Here is a 27,527-nt window from a genome sequence, read left to right as displayed (position 1 = left end):
AAAAGAGAGAGAGAGAGAGAGAGAGAAAGAGAGAAAAGATTCAATTGTGTGGATTACCTTGACAGTTAAATCCAGATTTCCCAGATGAACTGATGTGTAAATGGTGTATCTTGCAGTACTTTTCCTTCAGTACCTTTTCATACATTGTTCGTTGATATAACTTTATTTTTATTCATGTCAATTGGAATTAAATTTAGAAATACTTCCATCTCAAATCATGTATTGTTATGACCTCTCCACTCCTTAAAGACATCTACTTTTCATTCAGTCATAATTTGGGACAAATGTAAATTTTAGCAAAATTGTGTTTGACTTAGTCTCCCCTGTTCTAGTTATAATTTACTTTGAACATTTTTTCAAATAATGTGCTCACAGTTCTCATTGCAAGGCTGAGTTACTGTCATTTGGATCTAAGTTTGTCCAGTACAGAGGAACTGGAGCGCTCTGTGATGTTCGAGTTTGGCACTGGGGTCCCATTTTCAGACTGAGGAGGAGCAGCCAGAGTCCTGAGTGGCAGGAAGGGAGTGAGTGGGAGGGGTGGGGGGAGCCGTAGGAGCTGCAGTCCAGGAGGCAGGGGAGGCCAGGTTGTCTCGGGTCCCCAAAGGCCATTGGAATAACCTCGTTTTTATTGTGAGATAGGAGTCTATTGGAAAGCTTTAAACACCAGATTGAATATGTGAAGAACTCTGAACTTAAGCCTCTAATGAGAAAGAGGGAGAATGTTCCACAGTGTGGAATTTACCACCACTCATCCCACCCACACACCCCTTTCTGTTTGAGACTTCAGTGGGGGTAAAGCTTGGCCACTTCCTGGGAGGGGCAGGGAATGGCTGGTGGGGCTGCATCCATCGTCTAAGTTAACTTACTGTCGGTAAGGCAGGAGGGTCATGCTTTCTGTGTCTTTAATGGAACTCAGTAAACAGGAATGTGTGCCTATGAGGAAAAGAAGGCGAATTGATGTCTGTGGGGATAGTTCTCAATGTCCATTTGTTGGAGTTATATATTATTAATGTAACTTAATGATAAGGTGACTTAAAATTCAGTAACAGAGTTATCTCTTTAGGCCCATATCAGACAGCTTGAACAAGAACTGACTGACACCCGAAAGAGAGTGTCCATGTTGGAAGCGTCCCTGGAGGTGACAGCACATCATAAGACTAATTCAGAAAACAAGAGACGGGATGGAGAGAGGAAGTCACATCAAACTGCGAATCCAGTACGTATGAAATTCAGCACGTCGGCCGTGAGTGTGCAGCACAGAGTGTTGCAGGACACTAGCTTTTCAGGGACAGCTTTCTTTTGCATCTTCATTATAATTACACTTTTATTATCTTTATAATGCACTTGTTTCTTAAACTTTGACTTTCATTCTGCCATTCTTTATTTTTTTCTTATAATATTTACCCTTAGAGAAGTTGAGATTTATACCTCTTTCCTCACAGAAGTGAACTTTTTTCCCTATTAAACAGTATTTTTTAGTGATCTCTCACCACAATGAGGCAAGCTAGATCAAATCAGAGGATAATGTTTCATGGAATGTTCCAGAAAATTGTCATGTCTCATCTTCACTTTTGTGAATGGATATCGAATCTGTGTGTATTTATTTCATGGATTTCAGAATGCCTTGTGCAGAAAGGTCATTATACAAACCAGTTGAAGTTAGGCATTGCCTTCATTTTCTCTTCATTTTAGACATGTTGTCAATGCACGGAGAAATTCAGATCACATCTGTACACCCAAAATAGAGAATTAAGAAAATTGTCTAGATCCTGCCTTTGGATTTTTTTTTTTTAACTTTGTTCAAATATAATTCACATATTATAAGGGGATTGCATAACTCAAGTTGTAGAGTGCATACTTAGCATACACAATGTCCTGGGTTCGATCCCCTGTACCTCCTCTAAAAATAAATAAGTAAAACTTAATTACTTCCCTCCACCAAAAAAGAAAAAAATTCACGTATCATATAATTCGCCCATTTAGGATGCATAGTTATTATCTCCTAGTATATTCAGAGATGTGCAGCTGTCACCACAATCAATTTTAGAACATTCCCATCACCCCAAAAAGAAATCCTGCATCCCTTGTCTATCACCCCCGGCACCACAGCCCCCCCATCCCCTGGCAATCACCAGTCTGACTTCTGTCTCTATAGATGTGCCTGCTCTGGGTGTTTCCCAGGAATGGAATCACATGCTGTGTGGTCCTTCATGATTAGCTTTTTTCATTTGACAAAACGTCTTCAAGGTTCATCCATGTTACAGCGCTTTTCAGTGTTTCCATTTCTGTTTATTGTCGAACAGTACTCGGTTGTGGGGCTAAACCATTTACCCATCCATCAGTTGATGGACCTTTGGGTTGCCTCTGCTTTTTGGCTATTTCTAATAATGCTGCTGTGAACATTTCTGTCCAAGTTTGGGTGAAAACATGTTTCCATTTCTTTGGGGAACAGACTTAAGGATGGAAATGCTGTCATATGGGTCATATGGTAAGTCTGTTTAACCTCTTGAGGACCTGCCATGCTGTTTTCCAAAGTGGCTGCACCATCTAACATTTTTATCCAAAGTGTATAATTCTCCCAATTTCTATGCATTCCTGTCACCACTGGCCACCAGCTCTCCTGGCAGGTGTGAACTGGCATCTCATTGTGGCTTTGATTTGCATTTTTCTGATGACTAAGAATGTTGGGGATCTTTTCATGTGCTTATCCATTTGTGTATCTTCTTTGAAGACCTGTCTGTTTAGGTTTTTGCCCATTTTCAAATTGGGTTGTCTTTTTATGATTGAATTGTCAGAGTTGTTTTTGTATCCTGAGTGCAAGTCTTTGATCAGATGTAAGATTTTCAAGTATTTCCTCCAGTTCAGGAGCTTGCCTTCTTACCTTCTTGACGGTGTCTTTTGAAGAGTAGAAGTTTTTAATATTGATGAAGTTCAGTTAATCTATTTCTGTCTTTTACTTTCCTAAGAAACAAGTGCCAGATCCAGTCATGAAGACACACCCCTGTGTTTTCTTCTAAGAATTTTGTAGTTTTAGCTTTTTCATTTTGAGTTAATTTTTTATATATTGTATGAGGTAGAGGTCGAATTTTGTTCTTTTGCATGTGGATATCCAGTTGTCCCAGTACCATTTGTTAAAAAGACTATTATTGTCTCATTCAGTTATTTGACACTCGTATTGAAAATCAATTGACCGAAAATGTGAGGGTTTCTTTTAGATTCTCAGTGGTGATGCATTGATCTATGTCTGTCCTATGCCAGTACCAATTCAGATGTTATGAGAACTCTTTCCGAGTCTTCTTGCATATTTCCAGTTGTTTTACATAATAATAAAAAGTCAGTGTCACGGAATGTCTGTAAATCTACTTCTGTGGAGATTTGCTGCTTCGTGAAGGGGCCTGTGGCCAGCTTATGCCTTGCTGACTCTGTGACATGACAGAAAGTAGGCTTGCAAAGGTAAAGTCCATCCCTTCCCCCCCATTCAGACCTTTAGTTTCTCACCCAGTGCCTCCCACTTCACTCCAGTTTCCATCAAATCATGGTCACGGGATCTGCTGACTCAGTCTGCAATATACTTCTTTATGTTGCATTGATTATAATTCATAGACTCATCCATAGATTTCAGTATCTAAAGGCAAAAGGTTAAGCCTGGAAAAGATTAAATCAACCTTCCTCTTTGGAAACCTCTCTAATCCATCATGTTGCTGTTCACGATGAAGTCCTCTTTTGGCTTGGTTCTTGTGTGTAACACTGGTGCCGATCTTGTTCTTGGTGTACATCCTGCATCCTCAGCTCCCTGTGTCTACCTCCTTTTACTTAAAAGGAGAGGCACCTAGCTGTATTCTATAGCTTAATGCATAATTAATGAAATAAATATTTCATCCCATCCAAGGAAAATTTTCCAAGAGTACAGCTGTTAAAAATTAGATAATATTCAATCAGTTTATCAGAAACAGATAACAGATTAGTAATTTGAATTTCAAAAGTTCAAAGCCAATCTCTGATATGGAGAAGAATTGTGCTACAACATGAAGCTGAGACAATCTTACCTTCCCTTACCAACAAGCTTTTAAGTAAGGTAAAGGAAAAATTGTATTTAATTTAAATACTGTGAAAGGACATTACATTTATGGTTCCATAATATTTTATTTTGTCTCTGAGGAAAGGAAAATGATGAGTGAGTGCTAGATTAATATGTTCTCAAAGCTGCCTGTCTCTTAGAATTTCAGTTAATTGAAATGAGGTAAAAAGGCTGATTTTGGTAAACTGACTCTTTCTATTTGTTTTTCAATTATTAGACTTCAAATCCTGTGTCTCCTTGCTCACCAGTCTTCCTTAACCTCAAAGTTGAGGGGAAACTGTGAAATACATGCCTGTTTGTAAGGAGCTGTAATGGGATGGAGCTCTAAAGTATCTTCCCTCTCGCTAGTTCTGAGGTCTTTCTTTCAGTTATCTGCTGCTTCTCATCAGCACTTTGTCATTAATAAGTTAATCTCAACGTTTGTTACATTCCAGTTTATAGAAGACCAATTTCTACTATATTTAAGTTACATTTCTTACTGTCTTTTTTCATCCACTTTTCTGCTTATCTGTTTTTGCCTAACAAACTCCTCAAAGTTCAGTGGCTTAAATAAGCATTTATTTTGTTCACAACATGCACTTAGGAAAAGTGTGGCCAAGACAGCTGGCCTGTATTCCTCTCAGCTTCAGGTGGGGCAGCTCGAAGGCGGGGGGCTGGAATCACGTGAAGATTCACCCATTGATGTCTGATGGTTGATGTTGGCGGTGGGCTGTGGCTTATTTGGGGCGGGAAGGTGTACCCCCTCCCCTGGAACACGTAAGCTGTCTCTGTGGCCTGAGCTTGCCCACCTGAGACTGGGTTCCAGGGTTAAGAGCGAGGCAGAAGCTGAATTGCCTTTTCAAACCAAGCCCTGCAGTTCACTCGGTGTGACTTTCACTGTTTTCTGTTCATTAGGAGCAAGTCACTTAAGGTTGGCCCATATTCTACCTTTTTTATGGAATTTAATTTTGAATATTTATGGAGACACTCAAAAACCAGCATAATCTACTCACTAGCCACAACGTTTTCTTACTGCTTCCACACGAGAAATCCACTTATCCCCACTCAGTCCCCAAGCAGGTCTCGGTCGCTGTGGTGTTAGGCTCAGGCTCCAGTGCAGGGCCTTACTTTCCCACCTTCCCAAGGTCCAGGTGGGGCTGAGGTTCCTGGGCGTGGTGATTCTGGAGTACAGCCCTTGGGAACACTCCCCTCAGTGCTGAGGCTTGAGGATAAGGAGACACGGGTTATTCGCCGCCACACACCCGACATTCTGCTGAACTGCTAAGGACTCCCTCACTCACAGCTGGAAGGTGGGAGGCACACTGGCCCGTAGCAGTTCTGAAGTGCAGCCCGATGCTGCCGGCTCTTTGATTAGGACTTAGTCCTAACCCTGGGAGGGGTTCTCCTTCGCCGCCCTCTCTGAGCTCTTGGTTCTGTCCTTTTCATGAGCAGTGACCTGCGTTTGCAGCTGAGTGGTTCTCTGAAGCCAGCTTCCTCCTCGTAGACCTTCTAAGAAAAACCCAAAGGCCTCTTCCCGTTTTGCACTGTCTTGTCTCTTTCAGTCCAAGCTAGCAAGCAGTAGTTTTGCTACCACAGTACTCTTTAAAACTTTGAGTTTCCTGTGAATTTTATTGGGGTTCCTGCCATTGGAAAAGCTATCCTCATGTCTTTTTGAGATAAACTCTTCACCTTGGGCTTCCTGTGAAGCTGTTGTGGGACCGTGCCTTTGAAATTCTTACGCTTTTAAGATCTTTAAAGGAATTTGAGGCAGCACGTTAAACCTTTCCAAGGTCTCAACAAAGTCTTGGCTTCATCTTTAGACTGTTTCCCTGGCAGCACCCTAGATCTGATCTTCGCCCGGAAGCCATTTCTCTGCTTACCCATTATGTGACAATTGGGCGTGTGGAGATGCTTTAAATGGGATACAGCTATTTGAACCCAGTGAGTCCTGGTTCCTTTCTATTTAATAATCTTTTTGCTTGTTTTAGCTTATCCCTCTCATCAATTTTACTTTCAGCTGTTCGGTAGCAAGAGTCCCGTTCCCTCCGGTTTCAGTGTCATTTTCTTCCCTGGCCTAGAAGCCTTCACTCTCAGCCCTTCAAGGGCCCTCAGGCTTCCACTAACAGTCTCGTGGACACTTTGGGCTTTCACTCTTACTCGTCTCTACATCTGTTCAGGTTTCACCTACCTCCAGGTGCAAAGGCATCCCCACAGTTTGGGTTCTTTTCTAATGGTTGTGCCCCATTTTTAATATCAATATCTGTGCCAGTGATTTATTGCTAATAATTTATATAATAAACTGCCTCAAAACCTGGTGACTCCAAACAGCACTTACTTGGTTCCCAAATCTGTGTTTAGACAAGGCTCAGTGGAGCCAGCTCATTTCTTCTCCACTTGGCATGAAGCGGGCACTAGAATAATCTAAAGGCTTGTTCATGCACATGTCTGGAAGTTGGAGCTGGCTTTGGTTGAGGACATTCCCTGGGGTCATCAGCTGGGACAGCTGTGTGTACAAAGACTCAGTAGGTGGCCTGGGCTTCACAACGTGGTGGCTGGGTTCTAAGGGTGAGCATCCCTATGGAGTGAAAGTCAGAGGCCATTTAGCCTTAGAAACCACACAGCGGTGCCCCTGCATTCTGTCCCCTGGAAACCAGTTAACTGAGGCAAGTACATACTTCAGGGGAGGGAATTTCGCAGGGGAAGTGCCAAGGAATTTGTAGAGATGTTTTACAACCACCACGTCCGCCTGCCTTGTGTCAGCAAATAATCCTTCTCTCTGAAGGAAAGCAGTTCTTCCCAAGTCAGTGTCACTGAAATTCCAGCAAGTTTTTTTGTTTGTTTTTGTTAAGTATGTTCTCTTGTTTTGTGGAGAGCCACAAAGGATTACAAGAATTAAGGCTTTTTTGTGTGTTTAGAAAAATGTATCGGTCATCTTACTAAACCACTACACTAGGAGATGGATTTCTCCTTAACTCTGTGAATCATTCATTGCTCCTTGGCATGCAATTCAAACTAGCATAAAATATTTGTAGTTCAGAGAAAGGCTTATGGCCTTAGAATCCATATTTGTAAGATGTATTAATTGCAGTCTTTTTTTTCAAAGTCTTGTTTTGGGAGGCATTTATTAATTCAGCCCTAAGTAACTCAATATGATCTCCCTAAACTTTAAAAATCATGAAGAGTTGAGACTTGGGGAAGGAAGGGCTAAGAGACTTTCTACTAAGAGGTGACTTGTAGTCATTTTATGTAGGAAAGACATGAAACAACTACAGAAAATAAGATTGTAAAATCAAGTACAAATGTATAACAAAATGATGAAAATAAACAGTATATTTTTGTGACTCTTGGTGGTTTGAATTTTTTTCTTGATTTTCTGAGTAATTTGAGTTTCTCCATTCCACAAGGTAGATATGCCACTTTATTGTAACTGAATTTATTTCAACCTTTGATGCTGGATTAGAGTTAGGCTGTTCTCAGTCTGCTAACCTCATTACCAAACAATTTTATCTTTTTCATGCAGAATGCTGATCTGCCAGCAAAAGAGGAGTCTACATCTTCAGTAGTTCTCCATCTGAGTGCAGAAACTCAGCTTCTTCTAAAGGAGTTGTTACCTGTGAAAGAGATGCAAAGGAAATGTGAAGCACTAGAGGAGGAGAAGAAGAAGTTGGAGGAAGAAGCAGTAAATCTGAGGCGTCACCTCGAAATGAACCCAGTGGAACGCAGCCAAGTGGAGCATTACAAGCGGGAGCCTGGAGAGCAAGCAAGACGGGATGCAGTAGAAGCACTGAAAGAACTCAGGCGAGCTGTGCAGCACAGACAGGAAACTGAAGAACAAGCAAGACATGATGTAGTAGAGAAACTAAAAGAAATCAGCCAGTTTTTACAGGTGAGACACTGATCTGTAACGTGCTCTAACTCACTTTGCTGAGAATGACAGTTCTGATGTGTACATTTTATGTGTTTCCTCTACTTCCCATATGGCAGTTGGTTTTGTAGATTTCTGGAAGGAAGGCCGCATTTGTTACTCCCTTTAAATAATTCAGTTTCCATCATCACTATCACTAAATGGATCTTTCAGAACAATTCTCACTAGAGAATCATTTTTAAGACCAATTGGTGTAAGTCAAGACTACTAGGAGGAGAAGAATATATTGTGATGTAAATACTGTGCCACACTCGGGGATTGCTCTTAAGTTGTATTGTTCAACTTTTAAAATTTTAAATTGATCCTTTTATTCTTTGAACTATCACATTACATGAGTACTAATATAAGAGTGATTCAACTTTAATTTTGTAATTCAGATTTAATTCACTTGACATTGATGATAAGTAGTTTAACATTCAGCTTTTTTCTCACACTTAAAATTGCTCTCTGAGTCATTGACTCAAAACTAAAGGGAACAAATAGACTGTAATTACTCAGGTTATAATTATTTTTAAAGTTGTATCCTTTTAATTTGCTTTAGGCACAAGCAGGATTTCAAGAAAACGTGTTGAAAGAGTATAAGCGTGCTTCAGTTAGTCAAACGGAACCCAGAGTTAAAGATCTGGAGCCTGAACTTAAAAGTGATTGTAATGAAAACAGATTGGAAAAATACAAACAACTATACCTGCAAGAGCTAGAAAATAGAAAGTCTTTGGCAAGTGAACTTACCTCGTAAGTCAAAACGTAGAATTATAGAAAATAACTCAGGTCATTAATTTGCCTCTAAGGCATAATTCTTACTGAGCCAGGTTCATGAGGTGAGCAGCAAGTGAAAACTAACTAGATAGTGTAATTTGGGGAAATGATGTTAGCAAATGAACTCCCCTTTAAAATGTCAGTCCAGGGCACTTTGCATCTCCCTGCCTTTTGTTGCTTTTACACGACTTTATTTTTTATATTTGCATATATTTAACCTGATCTAGTCTTTAAGCTAGGGGTTTTGCAAACTTTGTAATTTAGACAGCCATATTATCACAAATTTCTAGCTGGAATTCCCATAAATAGAAATGTTAATGAGTTTAAAATTGACTGTGTTTTGGAAGAGCACAATGTAAACCCAAGGGGCCCCATGCTGGTGTTTGGTGAATTTACTTTGTTGATTGTGATATTTGGTGTCACCGCTCGTGGGCACCCTGAGACGAAGTACTGTACCCTTCTAAGTTTGTCTCCGCTACATAAAGGCATGCTTGGGGAATAGGGGGAACTTCACATAGGGGTGAAGGGCAGCATAGTGGTTCACAAAGTGGCTAAGAAGAATGTGGTGGCCTGCCTGAGGGGGTGTGTGGGAGACAGAAAGGGCGGGTCCCACCTCCGGTGCCTGAGTAGCAGTGTTACAAGCTACAGGTCTCCCCGCTATCCAAAAGTAGAGCGTTCCTATGAAAGTTGTCGATGTAAAGCAAAGAGGCAGTTACCTTAGGACACATCTTGCTGGTGGATGCATGAAATAAATATGCATAAAGCACAGGCGCTCACGGACACAGTCCTAAGCCGTGGCGGCGTGATGCCGGGACACTGAGTGTGGTTCTGCGGAAGGAGCTCGGTGGGGCCCCTCTCGCTGCTCGGGGCGCTCGTTGCCCCTCTGATGGGTCGGGCTAAAACAAACACCCAGCGCTATTCTGGCTTTTTGCTTTTTTCCCATAAAAGTGAAAATCCGCTTGAGAGTTTGTTTGATTATGGAAAACAGGTGCTGATGTAGGCTTCTGGTAAAAGCGAAGTAACAAAGTGAGATTTGGGAAATTGGGGGACACTTGAAATTGCCCCTGGCGCTGTCGGAGTTCTTTCCCACCATCGACTGTGCCGCCTGGTGCCCCCCAGAGGTGGTGGCTCTAAACTGTTGCTCAGTGCCGCATGCTTCCTTTCTCCCAGGTAATGAGTGAAATGTGTATATAAGGGGGGTGAAAGCAAATGCTTGAAAATGGCTTTGAGGAATGGTTTATCTTTTATTTCTAAACTGGTTTACTGAGGGTGAGTATGTCTAGATGCAGCCGGTGCAGAAGGCAGTGGGGGTCCTCTGTGGGGGCGTCTCCATCTCTGACTGTCCCCACTTTGAAGTACTTGTTAGTTAAGCGCCCCCCCCCAGGCACGTACGTCCTTCTTTAGGACAGTTTTAAACTGTAATTGTTTACAGTAGGTCTTCGCTGACGTATTTTTGGTGTTAAAACGCAGTTTAATGGGACAATCTGTTTACTATTATAGCAACTGTAAATATACACATCACTTAGGAAGAAAATGAAATGAATGAAATCTGTGTTTTGCGATCCTCGCAGGGTTAATGAGAGGCTGGCCGAGGTGAGCACTAAGCTTCTGCTGGAGAGACAGCACAAGAGCTCTTTCCCTGGCTTTGTTCCTGCAAGGCCTGTTGACGCACCGCCTTCTGCTGCTGGTACTAGCGTGGAGGCCAAAAGGAGTCCTACTCGAAGAAGGCGCTTCAGGATTTTTTCCGACCCTTCAACTAACTTGAGCGTTCCCTTGTTCCGGGTTAGTTATATTATCTTTTTTTCCTTGGGTTTCAGATTTCTGATACAATTCTTGTTTTTAATTTGATGAAATTCTGAGTTGTTTCTTTGACTTATGCACACTAAGTAGAAGCCATAGTTAATTGTGCTAATAAAGAAAGGAGACAAATTTTATAATTTTTTAAAGTCCCTGGACTTGTAGTTTTCAAGAGATACCTGTCATTAACTTTATTCAATAGATGCAACTAAACTGACAAATGTTAAATTTCTTAAAAAGCTCCATTTTAAATTCTATTTTAGAAGTTAAGTATTAGTGCCAAATAACTAGAGATACACTTTCCATCGATTGGCTTATTTTCTGATTGATTTCGTTTTGGCATTGGTTGATAGTAATTTTCAAGTTTTGCTGCAGCCCAGTTTTTCTACCCCTAAACACAAGTAAATGATTGGCATTGAGCTACTTAACCACATGAGGATGCTTTTTATTTAAAGGAATCCAAGATAAATTCTTTTTATGAATTCAATAAACTTGTAACACTAAAAATATTAAGTTCCGTTTTTAAGTTTAAAATTTTTATCATTTTCTTCTGTAAGAGTACATCCTTAATTGGTATTTTACTTCTAGCATTGTTATTTTAATTGTTATAAAATGTCTTACTGAGCAGTTGTAGAACATTTCTAAATACGTAGTCAAGGAAAGCAAATACTTCAATTTTTAACAAGAAGTTCACTTATATCTCTGTCTTGCCCTCACCTGCAGGAATGCCGAGGTGGTAACGATAGGGAGTCTTTAAATTACAACCAGTTTTCATTGTGTATCGTTGTTAAAATAGCCATTTAAAGCGGTACGCGTTGGTTTATGGTTTGATGGAGTTTTCATTATCTTCTTGATGCAGAGAAGGGTAACACGGGCCCTTGTTATGTGAGGTCTCAACCCATTTCTTCTCACTTGGCTTCGTGTCATAATAAATCAAAGAAGAAAAAAGCTCAAGTTTCGTAGACAGTGTTGTGGGTAAATTGAGTCTAAGTGCTTCAGAGTCATGAAACCGGACTGCGTGGTGTTAAAAAAAAAAAATGCATGGCTAACACTTCCGCCAGTGGCTAAGCATGATGCAAACTCGAAATGTTTTCATTAGTTGTCACCAAAAAATCGACAGTGTGTCACTTTGCAGGATGATGGTGGAAGAGTGTGAGTGCAAAAGCAATGCAAGAGAAAGCTCCTGAGGACAGTTTTCTCCTTTAATGTTTTTGGGGAAAGAGGTGTCTATGTTTTAGTACTTCTAGATACATTGGAAAATGATTTATTTTAACCTCAGTGTTGTAGTTCCGAGGTACACGTATTCCTGTGGGGCCGTGGGGCCGAATCATGCTAGGTTTAGCAGGGAGGTTAACAAGCCCCGCTCTGTCCGGGTGCAGAGGAACGTCTCCCTCAGCACTGCCGGGCGCCTCACAGGACTTACTGTACATTTACTGCTTACAGATTTCTTAGTCAGACTTAGAGAAAGAAGGTGACTTGTGGAATTGCTAGGGATGTAATTATTTCTGCTGGGAAAACATAAAGTAATGCTATGAGAGGTGTGAACATCCTGTTTAAAATGACAGGAAGGGATGGGTTTTTGCATGGGGCTTAACAAAACAACAGACTTCCACAGCTTTTCAGCTATGGTTCTAGAAAGCAAAATGTTAAAAATGGCATTGGGGTTGAATTTAACATTCTCCTTTATGTGCAAGGTTTTAACATTTTGGACTGTTCCTACTGTGAAGTTCCAGCTTACTCAGCATTTTTTTTCTAACTTGACAGAAGTGTTGCTCTAAGTCTGTGAGTTCAGTCGTGCTGGTTGTCGAAGCAAGTTTTTTCCAGTTCGTAACACTTGGGTTTATTGCCTCTCTTACCACTGAATGAAGTATAGCCTTGTCACGTGACATCGTTGTAGCGGTGACAGATGGACCCCGTATCTGTTTTGCCGATTTTTACCCTCAGATTTCACATTCTAGTTTATTTCTGGGGTGTTTTGTCCTACATGTCAGAAGCAATTTTACAATTTTACTCAATTGTGTTATTTAATTATATTACTATAAAATACAAAAAGTTAAAATTATCCTGAGCAGATACATCACTGTTAGATTTTCTTGCACATAGAATTTTTTTTCTGAGAACTGAAAACTTAAAAATGGATTCCAGACAGTATTATAACAGACAAAATTTCTCTGTTTTAAAGATTATTTTGTGTTCAAGAGTGTTTTAGTATTGGTATGCCTAACGTGAAGCATGGCCACAATAGTTAATAAATGTCCTTCAGATCTATTTTAAATAGGAAGACTAAATTTTACACTCATTGATTTTGGACTTTTGGTGTATTACTGACACTTTCAAATATTTTCTAATGATTTATTTATGTAACTTAAATTTCTCAAATGTCCATTCAGTTTAGCAGCCCTTTTTCTAAATGGGATTATAGCAGTGCACCAGAGCTAAAACGACTAACATTCCTAAGACTTTAACTTTTGACATGACACAGCACTGCGTCTCAGCAGAATCTGGTCACGTTTCTTTCAAAAGTAGGCTTCCAAGGCAGGGCACATCCACTGTGAATTTTAATTCTAATCAAACTATCACAGTAGTTAAGCTCACTTGTCATAAGACAGAGGCAGAGTTCAGTAACCTTGTTTCTGCTATCAGCTCTCTGCCCTGTGGACTCCCTCCTGCCCTCATTTCATTTTGTCTGAATGGACAAATGAGGAAGCGTGCTATCTTTTGAAAGACAATCACTCAACTTCTTCCAGTTCTTTTTCTTTCATTCACTTTTTTCTCTGTACTTAATTTTTTAGCTCCTTGATCAACAAATACTTTCTCATTTCCTTCCTCTGCAGCAAAATACATGCATTTAATAGTTACAAACTGACAAGTGTCATTTCCTTCATACATTAACCTATTTACAACAGGATAATGAATCAAAGCAGTTAAATGACTTGATTTTATTTCATTTCTGGAATTGTACTTATGTTTATAACATTTAAAATAAGAATGGTACCAAATTTTAACTGCAAAGTATCAATAATCTGAGAACATATTCACTTTGGAAATGAACGTGTGTGTATACGTGTGTGGCAAGTGTGTTTTTATCAAATTGATCTCGGAAAGAGAGGGCAGCATTATCTTCCAGCCTGTGACCTCAGTTTTGACCTCAATCCTGCAGTGTCCCCAGTGGGACCTTCCATTTCTATGGGACATAGTCTGCAAACTGCCAGTTAGGAAAGAATGCTCCTAATTAAAAACCATTAGAATTAAAACTTGCTGATACATTGTCTTCCTGTGTATAATTTTCTCACCTTTCTGTGTTTTTGTTAAATGGAAAAGTTTAAGGAAAACTGCAGGTGCCTTCTCCTTATTAATGTTGGACTTCAGACCACTTCCACCATCTGGACATGGGTGTCCTCACCTAGAAATAAACATAAAGGTCCCAGAAATACCTATTTAGGAAAATAGCTTTGCAGAGGAAAAGATAGTAATCTTACATTCAGCTCATGTGAAAGTGTGATCTACATTTTGCATAGTGCTTATTAACGGTTATTTGAATTTATTTCAGTAAAGTCTTCTCCCTTCATCTGTTAGGCGTTTTTCACTTCACAGGACCCACCTGGCACTGTTGTCACGTTGTTGATGGCAGAAGGCCTCTGTAGAATGCTCTTGTCAGACAGTGTTACGGAAAACAGTCTCTGAAAATACTGGCAAATAGTAGCCCCAAATTTTGTCTTTGCACCTAACATTTACAAAGACCTCGGCTCTCGTGTCGCTGTTACCACCGCAGTGTTTATTATGTCTGGTGGACTAGTTTAGACCCTGTTTTGTGAGCGGGTGACTTTTATAAGAAAGGTTTTTAAAAGAACACTCTAGGTGGGGACATTTGTATTTTGAAATGTCCCCACACATTTCATAATTAAATACTTAACTAATTAAGTCAAGTTTCAAAAAGTTGGCCCTAATTTCTAGAATGGAAACAAAGTTACATTTAAAGAATTACGTATTGTTTTCCGTATTTCTAACTCTAGGAAGTTGTGAATCAGAATCCAACTTTTCAAACTTTCGCTAGTTTCTCCTTTTCTTTTCTTCAAGCAGATTTTTTGATATAAATATTTTAGTCATATACAGAGAGCAAAATATATTTGCTTAACTTGTTTGCCAGTAGAATTTTCACTTGACATTATAACAGAACACTTTTCTTCATTTTATGCATCTGCAATTCTGTGCTAAAAACATTAGCAAGAACAGACCTTAAAATTAAAAGTGCAGGAATGGAAATCTCATTTTAAGGAAAAATCCATTAACGTTAAAAAAAAAAAAACTAAACTTTTATAAAGGGCAGTTTTTCTGAGAACTGCAGAGTAATGCATTCAGTGTAGAACATGACTTGAATTGTTTAAACTCTTTGTGCTAATGAGATCGGGCATCGCCCTCTGAGATTTTGTGTATCTGACAGGGCAGTGTTTATTGTACCTTCCATCAGGGGAATCTAAATAGCCTTACATATATATGTTCTGTATTATCTAAAATCAAAGTAAGTAGGAATTTATTTGATTTTAGTCCTGTGATTATTTTTTCTATTTAAGCAATCCTCAAGTTAGGTCAAGTCCCTAAAATTATTTATTTAAAGGCCACATTTCATAAGCTAGCTGTCATTCCTATGATAGTGTTTCTTGTTTAACTTACACATTAAAAATAATATTTGACTTATTTCAGATGCGGAAGTAGTTGGAGAATAATACAGATAGAGAATTAAAAGGAGGTATGTTGCCAACATTTCTGAATTAAATTTAGACATTGGTTTCCAAAATACACTGTAAACAGTAAATGGCACCTCTTTCTATTGTTTGAATAACAGATACTATGTTAAATTTTTTTCGTACACATATCTAATGAAAAATGTGAAAGCATAATTTCATTCATAATGATAAGTGTACTTATTCCTCATTTATTCATCATGATCCATAGCTTTAAAAAAAATCTCAGGAAGTCTGTGTTCTCTCTCTATTTCTGGCTGTGCCCTTCCTCTCCCGCTGTCCCCGTGGGCCTGTCACCTGCACACGGACCTGTTCTCAGAAAGCATGGAGGTCATCAGCTTCTCGAGTTTGGTAGTGACTGAGGCCAAAATCCCAGACTCAAGCAATCACAGTTCATGTACCTGTCCCCCGGTGGATGACAATTAATTTCCTGTCATTCACTTTGTCAGGGGTTAACATTTTGCCCTCAGGAAAAATTCCAAATTCCTTAGCTTGGAAGAAAAACACCCACATCGATCTGGCTCTTGCCAAAGGCTTCAGCCGTATCTCTTTACTCCCCTGCTCTGCCCCTGTGCTCCAGCGGCTGGTCAGACTGCGTCCGGCCCAGTGGGCGCCCCTTCTGCCTCTGCTCTGTGTGTTTGCTTCTTGCCTCTCCCTCCCACACTTTCTCCTCCTCCTTCGGGTATCTGCTTACACGTCATGGCCACCAAAGAGGGGACACTATTGACACAAAGCTGGACGTCCCTTCTGAGTGTTCCAACTGTGCCCTCTTTTATACCTGTCATGGCATTTATGTCTCTGTACCGAAATTGCCGGTTTATCTAGTTTTCCAGTTTACGGTACATGATTTTTCAGGGTGGGCTCTGTCATCTTCATCTTGTGATTCCAGTGCTTGTCACAGTGACTTAGTACATGGTTGCCGAGTAAATGAATGAAGAATGAGAAAACCGGGGGCTCTGATCCTTAGCCACAGGAGCAGTTAATTCAACATGCAGCCCTGGGCAAAGTCTAGAGTAGTAATCTTGTATTTTGTGTTGTAATCGTTTGTAGGTATTTTTCGTTCTTCTTAAAACTTAGAAGAGTCTCAGCTTTTCTTAAAAAATAAACTGACATTTAGTTACCTATGAAGTATTTTAAGTAAAGAATCTAATTCTTTCATTTTCTTTCCAGCTACTACTGAACTCGGATCTAAGTCCTAGAGACTCTCTCACAGCCTTGATGGACGAATCAAGTCTAAGTCCAGATCTGGTTTCGAAAGCACGTGAAGAATATGTGGAGATTTTGAAGAATAATTATATGATGTGCAAGATAAATAGTAAACATTTACCTGCTGGGCTGTTTGCTTAACATTTTATTTACTTTCCATTATGTAAGATACTGACCCTGTTTATTAAGGGAAAATACTCTTGCGTTCTATGGGCATGATTAAAATTGATGTAGTATTTTAAATCACGTTTCTCTGCATCTCTTTGACTTTTAAGCAGATTTTGGGAATAAAACCCAGCACTCTGGAGTATTATATACTCAAACTGAGCCCAGATGCCAGCTGTTTAAACAGCACCCAGCCACCCACCAAACTTGTCGATATTGAGCCGTGTTGATTGATAGCTTTTTTGAATTTTCCAGCGTTAATCAATGTCTATAGACCTAAAGATTTAGACGGACAGGGCTTGGATCTGCTGTGGCTGTTGCAGTGTTCTGATGGATCACAACAATCGTTACAGTGCCATCAAGCTTTCTATATGTTACCTTAAACACTGATTCACAGATGTTTCCTCATGGAGAAACGAAATCTGCCTCAGGCTTTTCATTTTCTCTATTTATTTAATTTTTGGAAACAGTCTTAAAATTAGAGGCAAGTTCTGAGCACCAGACTCAAACGGACATTGTCACAAACATGCCATCTCTCCCATACATTCTCCTAGGGCATTATTTATCTTCCCTAAATGTCACTTGTTCTACCATAAGTGCCCTTTCTCTCCCCTCTCACCAAGAAGTCATTTGTTTTTCAGAAAATGCCTTTCTCCTTTTCCTGTCACTTATTAAATTGCATATAAGCCCCCACTTTTAGCTACCTCTTCAAATCCCATTGCTTTGTGAACTCCTGCATGTATTCATACATAATTTTTTTCTCACAGTAATCAGCTTTAGTCAATTTAATTTGCAGGTTCCCAATCACTGAATGTAAGATGATAAAGGAAATACTCTCCTTCTCAACAATTTCCAGGAGCTAAATTTTTTAATAACTCCTACTTAGATCCTTTATCCCCTTTTCTGTCTTTTCAGTGTGCTTACTTGGCAAAACTCCCAACTGCACAACAGACTGATTGTCACTCTTCCCCCTTACATCCCCCCAGGCATCTAAGTGCTGCTGAAGAAAGTCACGCACTGCCCAGCGATCCTACTACTTTTATGTAGTTAACTTGCACCTTCTTCCTTCTCAGTGACGATTTCAAATTTCCCTCTCTGTAAACATCTCCCTCTGTTTCTTCCCTCTCAGATGAACCAGACAGTCTTACTTCTGACGACAAACTTCCTGAAGGATTTGCCTGCTTCCCCACCAGCAGTCTGTCCCCACCCACTCTGGTGTGTCTTCCCTTCCTCCATTCCCACGCAGCGAGTCACTGATGACTCCCACGTCTAAACCAAAGTGACACCTTTCCAGCCCTTGTCTAACTGAACTTCTCATTCCTCCGGGCATCCCATGTAGCTGACCTCTGTAACTGACCGCTGCCTGCAGCTTCCTCTTTAGTCTTTAGCTGAAGAGGATGTTGAAGGTGAGGGCTGCAGCCTTCTTGGTGAGTTCACTCAGTTTACCCTGGCTGTCTCCCATGGGTATACACAGGAACTATACGTGTTATTCAATTTTTATTTTTCTCCTGTTAGTCTGCCTCATGTCAGGTTAATTCTTAGACCAGCCAGATGAGTATAGAAGGGTGGAGGACCGCTCCCCCGCTCCCACCCCAGCTCAAGCCTGAGCACAGGTGGCTGTGCTCATTCTCAGCTGGTGTGGGCGCTGCCGCGCCTGCAGGGAAGAGGTCGATGGCAAACTCTGCTATTCCTACAGCACTAGCCAGTGAGCTGAAGCTCACCTGAATGTCCTCCAGGCTGACCTGGGGTCACTGCTCCCGGCAGCAGAAGACTGCCTTTGTGAAAGAAAAACAAGAATGGAGTCTGCATTGCTCGAGAGGGCTCATGAAGGAGGTGAGACTTACGCATGTCTCAGCCCACAGAGAACCCGGCCCTGTGAGCATTTATTGCCCTAATGAAGTCATCCGGAACACCTGCCAGAAACTTCAGCTACTTACTAAGCCCCCACCCTGAAATAAGTTGTGATTCCTTAAGGACATGTGTTTCCTGACTGGCTCACGTCAGTGTCAGTCACAATTCTCATCAGGCAACTTTTGACAGCCTCTTGGCTTTTTGTCTTTATAAGCCCCTGACTCCCGTCCTTGAAACACTCATTTTACCCAAATCTGTGTCTCCCAAGTCGCAATTTATTTCTTCCAGTTTTATTGAGAGATAATTGACATGCAGCACTGTATTATAAGTAAGTTTAAGGCATACAGCACCAATTTCACACCGCCCTTGGCCAAGACCCCCCAGCTTACCAACACAGGTGAGGCAGAGCACCGCACAGACCAGGGGCAGGGGCTCAGGGCTGGGATGGCAGAAAATCTGAACTTGTAGAGATGTGCCCAGGGTCAAGCTGGCTGAAGCCAGGAGCCCTGCCCCCGAACAGGTCTTGGGGAATCTGGCAGGGAAGAGAGGGGGTCTCGGGAAGCTCTGTGTGCTCAAGTTGGGTTTACCACCCTGACTCTCCCTTTAGCCTTCTCTGTGCCATTTATTTTTCCACGCATCAATTGGCCCATCTGTAAAATGGAAACTATATATGAGGGACTCCACTGAGACCTGCGTCCCATTGCTGCCAGCGACCACTGTGGGCCTGGGCAAGCCTCCGCTCCCCTTTGGGGCTCCACTTCACCAGCCATAAGATGAGTGGTTTGGAAGGTGCAGGCTTTAGGGATTCTCTGTTCACGGTGGGATTCAGATAAGCCTCAACTTGAGCCCAGGAAATGTGGGTTCTGTGACCTTGGCCAAGGCCCTTCACCTTTCTGAGCTGCTTCAGTTTCCTCACCTGCAAAATGGGGACCACACAGGTCCCCACTTCAGAGGATGGGCGTGCAGCTCTGAAACAATCACATAGAAGACTGATCCCACAGGAGCTGCCCAAGGACCCCCAGCTCCTGTTAGCAGAGGGAGTCAGTGCAGAGCTCAGGAGTCAGGCAGCCTGCGCTGGGATTCAGAACCCACCCGGTGAGGACATCCCTGGAATTCAGTTGCTGTTCTCGCTGGGCCTCAGTTTCCTCAGCTATAGAGTGGGGATGATAACGTTTCCAAAGGGTTGATTTCAGGCTATGAGGATGAAAGAACCACGTGACATGCCTGTCATGGTGCCTGGCCAACAGCAGGCACCCAGTACCTGCCAGAGGTGAGGCTGAAGATGCGGGTGATGAGAAAGCAATTCCGGGCAGATGCAGCAAAGCCCCTTTGTCCCCCGGCTCTCCACACGGACATTCCCTCCAGCTGTGTGTCCCTCAGCTCTCTGGCTCTGATGTCCTCATCTCAGCCAGAAGGTTCAGGATCTTGTAGGGGCCACACGCCCCTCAGTCCTGGGAGCCCCTAAATCCTGTGGTTATTAGACCCCATGTGCCAAGCCCCAGCAGTGATGTTCGCCACAGGCAATTGCTTGGATCTTGGCCAAATGTGGGTGGAGGAACTGAGGACCCCTCTGACCACCCTCCTCAGTCCCTGTGATCCTTAGGGCCAAGGAACGTAGAGCACTCGGGGAGGAGGCCGGATTTGGTGCTGGAATAGGAAAGCTTGGATCTGCTGCAGACTGGCGGAGTGCCTCCAGGGGCTTCAGCATCCTCACCTCTGAAGTGAGGAGATGCTGCCCTCTGGCTTGAATGGTCAGGGAGCTCTGGGAAAGGGCCCGGCTCACAGTAGGCGCTTCAGTCATGTCGGCTTTCTCCACTCCCCTAGAGGGGGAGAAAGGGGAGTCAGCTCATGTCCAGAGCTCTGCCCTGGTGTGTGTGCCCGGTGGCACTGGGCGTGTGGGGAGGGCCAGCTGCCAGTCTGAGGTAGGTTTGAAGGAACATCACGGTGTATCAGGAGCTGAAACTCTGGCCCTGAGCTCTGCCTTCAGAGCAGCTCATGTGGGTCAGAATCCCTGCAGGGTAACTGAGCAGTGATGCTGAAAGTCCGGGAACACAAGCCGCCCTGTCGCCCCCTCACCTTGCAGGCAGTGCACGTGCTGCTCCGTTATCATGGTCATCATAGTGCAGATTGTCCCTGTCACAGCTCACCAGCAGGATGGCTCCACACCCACGAGGCCCCCAGACCCACTTCTGCTGCCAATGGCAAAGCAGAGCTGGTGGTGGGGTCGCAGACCAACCAGCACCCCCCCAGTGTCCCCCTGGCCATCCTCTGAACCCCATCTGTTCATCTTCACCCCACCCTCTGAGGATAGGTCCGCTCCTGCTCAAGAAATGGAAATGGCTCCCTAGTGCCCACACTGTCAAGTCTAACTACACGGCTGTCTTTCAGGGATGTCCGTGTTATGTCTCCAGCCAGCATCCTCTTTCCCTAGGCAACTTCCTGACTGTAAGATTCATTCCTCCCTTCAGGTGTTGGCCCCTGCTGTCCCCACACCTGGAATGTCCTCCCTCTGGCATCGCTCTGGAGCTCAGCTCAAGTGGACTTAAGTAACTCCTCCTTGCTCACAAACCCATCCTGACCCTTCTTCTCTGAGCTCCCAGGGCACCAAGTGCCACCACAGTCCAGCCCAAAGCTCATAGTTTCATCCTTGGTAGCTTTCCCTTTCCACCTGGGTTATGGGGTTGACATACTACTGCTCAGCCACTGCCTGTTTTTCTGAGTGGAGTTTTACTGGGACACTGTCACCTCCCTTTGTTCCCATGTTGCCTGTGGCTCTCTCATCCCACAGTGGCAGAACCAATTGCCTGCAGTGGAGACAGTATGGCTCCAAAGCCTTAAATATTTACTAGCTTGCTCTTGGAGTAATGTTTGCTGACCCCCAGTCTAGACTGAAAATCCAGAAGGACTTTTCCCTTCAAAGGAAGGTTTGGGCACCTGTGTGCTTGAAAATTCTTGATGATTTTTCTCCCAGTGGAAGACCCCCAGCCATGCCTGGTTCCTCTTTGGCCCCCCCCGACCTCGGCATCAGCTGGGAGGCAGGGGGACACCTGAGGGGCCTCATCCCTCTTAACCCAGCCTGGAGCAGCTCCAAGCCCCATCCCCTTTTCTAGGCCCAGCCAGAGATCCCCTGCCTTGTCCACAAAGCCCCTGTCCTGCCTGACTTCACAGTTCAGGTCGCAGTCCAGGGCTGTGTCTGCAAGGGGAGGGCAGAGGGTAAGTCATGACAAGGTTCCCAGGGGCCCAGCACAGGCCCATGGCCTCCACCTTCTAACCTGTCTCAGGACCCATCTGGGGCCAGGCAGACAAGTCATTTCCAAGAAGACACTGCCCAGAGGTGAGAGCATCTGTAGCCCCCACCCTGGGCTAGGGGTGCAGGGGCCTTGGGGAGGAGGAAGGGTCAGAGCAAAGGTCAACTGCTGCCCCCTCCAGGAAGCCTTCCTTGAACTCAGTCTCTTCTGCATCCCTACAGTCCTCGCTGTCTGGGATGTGCCCTGTACAGAGCCTGGGTCACCCTGGACCCCCCTGGTCTGTGTGAAGCTGCTTCATCTCCTTGGGATGGGGCAGTGAGCCTGGACTCTGGTGTCAGACAGTCGTGGATGTGAATCTGGGCTGGCACCTGCTGGCTGTGTGGCTTCTCTGAGCCTCAGCTTCTTCCCAATTCCCAGCCCCCTTCCCACCTTCTTAATCTTCCTCCCTAGAAATGTGGGGAGATTTTACAACACCAGTGAGACACTGAAGGGAGAGAGAAGACCCCCAGCCCCCAGTGTAAAGAGAATTTGAAATGATTTTTAATCGTGTGAAATGACACCCGATCACCATGCAACAGGGCATGAATCTCACAAACACAACACAGGGCAAAGGACGTGTGTGATATGATTCCATCCACAGAGAATTCAAATATAGGCCAAAATAGACTGTATTATTTGGGAGTGACCACAAGTTAGTGGTTACCTCTGCGGGAGGGAGGGGCTTATGATCAGAGAGGAGCTTGGGGGCAGGGTGTGCTTTGGGGTGCTTGTCACATTCTGTGTTCTGTTTCTTGACCTGAGTGATGGTTGCCCAAGTGTTTGCTTGGTATCTATTCATTAATGTATGTGTATGCCCGCACGCATGCACACACACACACACACACACGTAAAATAAAGCTTTGTGTACGTTTCTGTATGTGTATTTTCTTTTTTTAATTAAAAAAATTTTAATTGAAGTATGGTCAGTTATAATGTGTCAATTTCTGGTGCACAGCCTAATGTTTCAGTCATACATGTACATACATATATTCCTTTTCATATTCTTTTTCATTACAAGTTACTACCAGATATTGAATATAGTTCCCTGTGCTATACAGTAGAAATTTGCTTTTTCTGTATGTGTATTTTCCAATGAACAGGGATGTCTGTGTGTTCTGGGAGGGGGAGGCAGAGAGATACCCAGCCTCAATCCTAACAAAAGGAAAGCAAATTAAAGCAACAGTGAGAATCTGTCTTCCCAGATTGTCAAAAAAGAAAAGTGGTTGATAATGTGCAGAGTTGGCAAGGCACTCCCAAATGTTGTTGGTGGGTGTGTGAAGTTGTACGGTCTTTTTTGAAAAGCCATTTGGCAATATCTACCAGAATTTTAAATGTACATTGCCTATAGCTCACCGGAATCTGCTTCTAAAAATGCTTCCTGCACACAGAAAACAAACAATGGTTCCCAAAGGGCACAGGGTGGGGGAGGGATAAATTAGGTGTTTGGGGTTAACAGATACACATGACTCTATATAAAATAAACAATAAGGTCCTACTGTAGAGCACAAAGAATGATATTCAATTTCTTATAATGACATATAATGGAGAAAAATCTGAAGAGAAGAAATATATAAGTATTTATATGTATAACGGAATCGCTTTGCTGTATGTGCCAAACTGTTACCGAGTCCAAACTCTGCTCACTGCACGACAGGCCAATAAATCAAAAGATGAGGTGTTGGGGCAAAGAATGGCAACTTTATTTGGAAAGCCAGCCGACTGAGAGGATGGCCGACTAATACCTTGGAGAACCATCCTCCCCCAGTCAGAATACATGCTCATTCTATACAAAAAAAAAAAAAAAAAAAAAAAAGAGTGGGATGTGTGCTAGTTGTTGTAAACTTCTTGCTGTAGGAGTTCTTTGCTCCTGCAGCTGTCCACGTGCACCAGGTCATGGTGCTCCTGCAAAACCTCCAACAAAACAAATGTTACTTTCTAGTCTGCAGCTTGTTGTTCACGGAGTGCAGAAGCGCTGACAGCCTTAAAGCCCAGTGCCCGGAGAACAGGCTCTCCTCTCTATTTCAGGCTAAAGGCAACATTGTTTCCCAAAAGGTGCAGAGCCGGCAAGGCTAAGCCTGGAAAACAGGGCACAGGGTTAAAGCAAAAGGAACAGATCTAACGTGGAGTCAGATTTGTTCTTTTCTATTACATCACCAGTATTTGTTATTGTCATTATTTTTTAAACTGCGCATGAAAAGATGCTCAACTTCGCTAATAAGTAGAGAAATGCAAATCCAGCCAACAATGTATTGAAAAATCCAAAGTAATCAAAAGCAGAGCACAGGACAGTGAACCCTCTGTGCCCATCTGCTGCAAGGATCACGAACTCTTGCCACTCTTGTTGGACAGATACTCAACATCCCTGCTCCTAAGCAATTCAGGGTTTTTTTTTGGGGGGGGGGAATGAGGCTTATTTATTTTAATGGAGATACTGGGGACTGAAGCCAGGACCTTGTGTAGGCGAGGCACACACTCTACCACTGAGCTGTACCGTCTCCCCCTCCCCAAGCTTTTCTGACACACATCCAAGACATCATTTCAGCCCTAAATACTTCAGTGATTCAATACTCAGTTAACTATATTAAATTACCCATTATCCCAATGAACAGGCACTAAACTCAAAACAAAACGCCTTGAGCCCTCTGGCCACACAGATGTGCCTCCCCATCCTGGTCAGAGGACACTGGTTCACATTTCATGTGGACTCTTGGCAAGATGTTCTGGAAAGGGGCTGCGTGCATCAGGTCACATACTTCTAAAGACCAGAACAAAGAGAGAAGAAGGTCACATTAGGTAGTTTATCTCACAGCAAAGATGGACAAAGAAATCAGTGCTGAAAACAAGGCACATCTTTGTCACTTAGTGTAAAATAAATGGAGTCTCCGGGCTGGTGGAAATGTTCTCTGCTGTCCACCGAGGTAGCTGCCGGCCACCTGTGGTGATCAAGTCCTTGGAATGTGGCTGAGGAACTGAATTTTCAGTTTTCTTACTTTTGACTAATTTCAATGTGGACACATGCAAACCCAGCCTTGAACGTGGCCTTTACTTTCCAGCACTGACAGCCGTCCCTGCACAGGCAGAAAGAAGGCACTTCCTGTGCAAACAGGGCAGGAGGCAGGAGGAAGGGATGGCACCAGTGTCCCCAGAGCCCCAAAGTTCTGAGAAGTGGCCCTGAACGTGCTGCTGGGTCACCAGCTTCTTTAGAGAGGTGATGACACCCTACACCATGCACGGCCCATCCACTCTCCAGGAGAACCCAATGTGGAGAAAAATTTACTTCCAGCATCACAGGGGTGACAGAACTCCCAAAGCCCCACCGTGCATCCACAGATGGTCAAGCACAGGGCGCCCTTCCCAAGTCTGGGGCCCACAAACAGGAAGGCTCCCCTGACTGGTGCCTTCACCTCAGGGCAGAAGATGAGCATGAGTTTCTGCACCTCCTACTCTGCACCTAACCTGAGAACATAAAGCAGGTTATTAAACAGAAATCAGAGAGTCAAAGCATATGACTGCCAAGAGTTTCCCTTGAGGAGCTCCCCCAAGGTGACAGCAAAGCTAAGACCAAGAGGAGGGAGAGAAGGCTTTCTGTCCCCAACAGGTGAGGGTCCTGTTGTCACCTAACAGACACCTAATGCAGCGGTCAGCAGCCATCCCCGGCTCCACCAGAACCCCCCAGAGGGAGGCTGACCCCCCAAGCTCCTGGTCACCTGTGCCTGAATCCTGTGCACAGAATACATGTGACAGGTGCACTCAGAGCACCCACATGAGCTGTTCCTGGGCCTCCTCTAGAAGTGTGTATGTGTGGCAGGGTTGGGGTGGGACATGCTCAAGGAAGGAGAGCACCGGATTGTGAGGCACAGCTTGCAAACAGGAACGAGGGTGGTGTCTGTGGGAGCCTATGCATCTACAGAAAGGTAGAGGAATGTCACCACTCATGTGCTGTGGTCTCCAGGACATATTTACTGGCAAGCGAAAAATGCAAAGTGGAGACGAGTGATCGGCCAGCCTGCGCCAGCAGGGCAGGAGGGCATTTGGAAGGTGACTGATGCAAGAAAGTGGCCCAGCCAGTGGGTGGCATCACGGGGACAGTGCCACACAGACAGGGGTCTCTACCGGTGGTAAAGCACCTGCCTACCAGCGGTGGCCCTCCAGACGGGCCATCCAGCCATCTATGCTGCTTCCTGCTGCCACAGCCAATGAGCTCAAATTTTTGCCCCCAAACCAAACCACAGAAAGAGGGTGAGTGGCTATAAAAGTCAGCATTAGAAACAAGCAGGCAGCAATGTGGGTGGATTTGGAGAGTGTCATTTTAAGTGAAATAAGCCAGGAAGAGAAAGAAAAACACCATATATCATTCATATGTGGAATCTAAGACACTAATGAACTCATCGACAAAACAGAAACAGACTCACAGAGTTAGTAAACAATCTTTTATTACTGGTGGTGGGGAAATAGGGGCTGAGAAGGGATAAATTTAGAAGTTTGAAATTTGCAAATATTAACTATATATAAAAATACTTAAAACAAATTTCTGTACAGCACAGGTAATTATACTCAATATCTTCTAATAACCTTTGGTAAAAAAGAATATAAAAATGAATATATGTATGCAATGCATGACTGGGACACTGTGCTGTACACCAGACATTGACACACTGTAACTACACATCAGTTAAAAAAAAACAAAACACAGCAGTGTAAAACTATTGTAAAACAAAAAGTTTAACAAGTATACACACATACAAGTTAAAAAGAATAAATTACATTACCAAAAATTTCAGGTTGGGTTTAGACGGCAGAATTTGAAAAACAAAATAAAACAACCCTTCTCCAGAAAGCAGAGATTCAGAGCCAGATCAACACCTTTGGTTACTGAACAACTTCCCGGTGCCACCCAGGGCCACCAGAACCCTGGGGCCTCACCACAGGCACGGTGTCCCCGGCAGCTGGGGGATGGCGAACCCATTTGTCTAATTTGTGGCAATTTGAAGGCCACATCCACCCTTAACATCTCTATCTATATTAGTGGGAGCCCACATGGATGCCAAATGTACTTTGCCACCACTTTCCTTGGAGACACGAAAATCACCACCAAGGAGAGGTCAGTGTCTGGAGTCTGGATGTGATGGGATGGAGTGCGAGGAGCCAGGCATCTTCCACCTTCCAAATTCCACCCGGTGGACCAACTGGAAGACATTACCTCTATTTCTAGAAGGACCAAAGCAACAGTGCAGAATTCCAGGCTGGAGCTGAGGAGGCTGCACTCGGCTTAGCTGCAGGCCGTCTTTTTATCTATGTTTCAGAAGCAGCCATCCACTCATAAGTCAAAGCTTTAAGATCAACTGACAGCTATTCATAACATCTTTTCTAGATGCCCAGTGCTATGTTCCTCACTCAGGGGAGTCATTACACAGTGCAGACTAGAGACCCAGGTGTCACAAGGAAGGAGATACCAAGGATGTGTGTCCGTGGGGCAGCGGGGCCCAGCCCTCATCCACCTCCTGAGAGCTGGAAGGTCTGTCCAATGTGGGGGCCGGTCTCCCAGGGCTGGGGGGCCTGTGAGAGTCCCAGACACCTCAGAAAGGCTGTGCTTGTGTCCAGGGATAAACAACGAGAATTTAAGGGTCTGGGCAGGTAAGGATCTCATCGGTCCCAGATTTCTCTTTTCCAAAGTTTTAATTTTTTTAAGTATTTTTCATTACTTTATTTATTTATTTATTTATATTTATTTTTGTGGCGAG

General features: G+C 43.4%; 1 protein-coding gene across 3 annotated transcripts in view; it reads left to right on the top strand.

The window, feature by feature from the left end:
• Nucleotides 1-16,689, top strand: part of LOC116151592 (ankyrin repeat domain-containing protein 26-like) — a 43,607-nt gene extending 26,918 nt beyond the window's left edge. For 2 of the 3 annotated variants that reach the window (XM_064490568.1, XM_064490567.1), the window contains exons 10-13: nucleotides 1,064-1,216; nucleotides 7,578-7,943; nucleotides 8,524-8,714; nucleotides 10,310-10,601. In XM_064490568.1, the coding sequence (XP_064346638.1) occupies nucleotides 1,064-1,216; nucleotides 7,578-7,943; nucleotides 8,524-8,714; nucleotides 10,310-10,586 (987 nt within the window). In that variant the 3' untranslated portion in view covers nucleotides 10,587-10,601. Of the gene's footprint in view, nucleotides 1-1,063; nucleotides 1,217-7,577; nucleotides 7,944-8,523; nucleotides 8,715-10,309; nucleotides 10,602-15,236; nucleotides 15,283-16,447 lie in introns of those variants that run through there. The other variant, XM_064490564.1, reaches the window with a different exon arrangement.
• Nucleotides 16,690-27,527: the final 10,838 nt, after the last annotated feature.

The sequence above is a fragment of the Camelus dromedarius genome, chromosome 2 (genome assembly GCF_036321535.1).
Source record: "Camelus dromedarius isolate mCamDro1 chromosome 2, mCamDro1.pat, whole genome shotgun sequence".
Lineage (NCBI taxonomy): Eukaryota > Metazoa > Chordata > Mammalia > Artiodactyla > Camelidae > Camelus > Camelus dromedarius.
Note: the sequence above shows the minus strand (reverse complement) of the source record. Positions and strands in the feature narration are given on the sequence as shown.